The 1,908-nt window shown below is 42.5% G+C and overlaps 1 protein-coding gene across 1 annotated transcript in view; it reads left to right on the top strand.

Moving 5' to 3' along the window:
- MAOB (monoamine oxidase B) overlaps positions 1 to 1,662 on the top strand; it is a 138,259-nt gene extending 136,597 nt beyond the window's left edge. The window contains exon 13 of the mRNA XM_012642795.1: positions 661 to 1,662. Within this exon, the coding sequence (XP_012498249.1) occupies positions 661 to 813 (153 nt within the window). The 3' untranslated portion in view covers positions 814 to 1,662. The remainder of the gene's footprint in view (positions 1 to 660) is intronic.
- Positions 1,663 to 1,908: the final 246 nt, after the last annotated feature.

Here is a 1,908-nt window from a genome sequence, read left to right on the forward strand (position 1 = left end):
CCAGGGCAAAGGGTTGGAATGAAATTGAGCATATTTAGACTAAAAATTCATTTTAATATACTTATCATTTTGTAATAAAACCCCAGGAAGTTTTCTTGGCTGAAAGGAAGGATACCTAGAGGATAGAGTGAAAACACATTGTAGAGGACAAGGTCAAAGTTATTCCTCTGGCCTTTTAAATGTAAAGTCAGAGAGAATAGACTTGGCCACTCCAAAATCATCCTACCAATGCCTCCACTAAAGATGGGATTGTGGGATGTAGGGGTCATCGATTCATTCACTCAACAAATATTTATGACACATGGGTTCTGCTTCAGCCGTTGTGGTAAAGGAACAGCAGCACTTTCATGGAGCTCCACATCTGGTAGAAAATGCAGATGATAACCAAAAAGTACAGGTATGATGAAGAAGACATGCTGATAGAAAATGTACAAAGAGGGGGCCATCCTAGGCTGGTGACTCAGGAAAGGCTCCCTAAGGAAGTGAAGTAAAGGGCCCAGTGGGGAAGAGGTGATGAGCATTATGAGCAGAGGGGATGTCATGGTTAATGGCCTAGAGATTGGCAAGAGTGAGTCATGTTTAGAGAGCTGGAGGAAATTCAGATTTTCTGGAATGAAGTGCACAAGCTTTGTACTAACACCAGCTGTTCTCTGAACCCAGGATGTCCCTGCGCAACCCATCACTACGACCTTCTTGGAGAGACATTTGCCCTCCGTGCCAGGCCTGCTGAAGCTCATTGGATTGACCACCATCTTTTCAGCAGTGGCTCTCAGCTTCCTGGCGCACAAAAAGGGGCTGCTTGTGCGAATCTAGACAGAGGGTGTCTGTAACCACACCCTCTTCTTACTGTATTTTGGGGTGTGGGTTTGGGTAAGGGGTTGCAATAAAGTTACACAAAGACATAAAGAATGTGGAGTGAGGTGGGGAGCACAAAGTTAGGTCCGATTCTGACTGCAGGAAACACATTCTCTCTTTCTCCACTGTGGCCCGAGGTTAGGGTCCTTCACTTGGCTTAGTACTCTGTTTCACCAATTTCTGAGTTTATTGCCCTCACAATCTTTAGAATAGTTAAATAGGCTTAAGTTCCTTGCTGTCGTACAACACACCTTGCCCATGCACAAGCAATTAGTTTTTTCCTACCTCTGTGGCTTTGTGCTTGTACTTTCACTTTCCTGTAATATTCTCACTTCTCCCAGTTTTCTGTGTTAGTTTTTAGAATCCTGTTTTGTTATAGCTGGAAGACCTTAGAGACCATCTAGTCCTCACCTTCTGTTTTAGAGTTGAGCAAACTGAAGTTTACAGAGGTGGAGCTTAATTGCTCAAGGGCCATAATAAGCCACTGGTATCTTGGAGACTAGAACACAGGTCCAATGCTTTTCCACCTCCCAGTATGTATTCCCCAATTGCCCCCCTCCACTCCCTGTCATAGTCAATGATGATGTCCCCTTGTGTGAGTTTACTCTGTGCTGAGCTGTCTTGCCCTACTCAAATGCTACTCAGTAAATATCCTTAAGTCTTACTGTCTTGCACAGTGTGTATACAGTTGATTTTAATTTTTTGAGGGTAAGAATCTTGTCTTTTTTTCCTTTGGTATCTTCCATATGTCTCAATACAAAGGTCAGTACACACTTGCGAAATTAAAAATAAAGTTGGTTGAGCAGATGTCTGCTGTCCTTTCTTTTTGGGTAATGACTTTCAAACTTTTGACAGATCAAATCAAAATCCAGTATCAGGCATATAATTGTGGCTTTAAAGCATTTAGTCAAAATTTCCTAGAAGCCTTGATGATGCGTGCATTTTGATTGCATGATCCATCATGAGTGGCGTATTGTGAACACTTGGTGATTTATAATGACATGGTAAGGATGCTGAAAGATTCAGTTCCTTGCTTTCAACCCCCCCAAAAAA

Source organism: Propithecus coquereli, unplaced genomic scaffold (assembly GCF_000956105.1).
Source record: "Propithecus coquereli isolate 6110/MARCELLA unplaced genomic scaffold, Pcoq_1.0 Scaffold188, whole genome shotgun sequence".
Classification (NCBI taxonomy): Eukaryota; Metazoa; Chordata; class Mammalia; order Primates; family Indriidae; genus Propithecus; species Propithecus coquereli.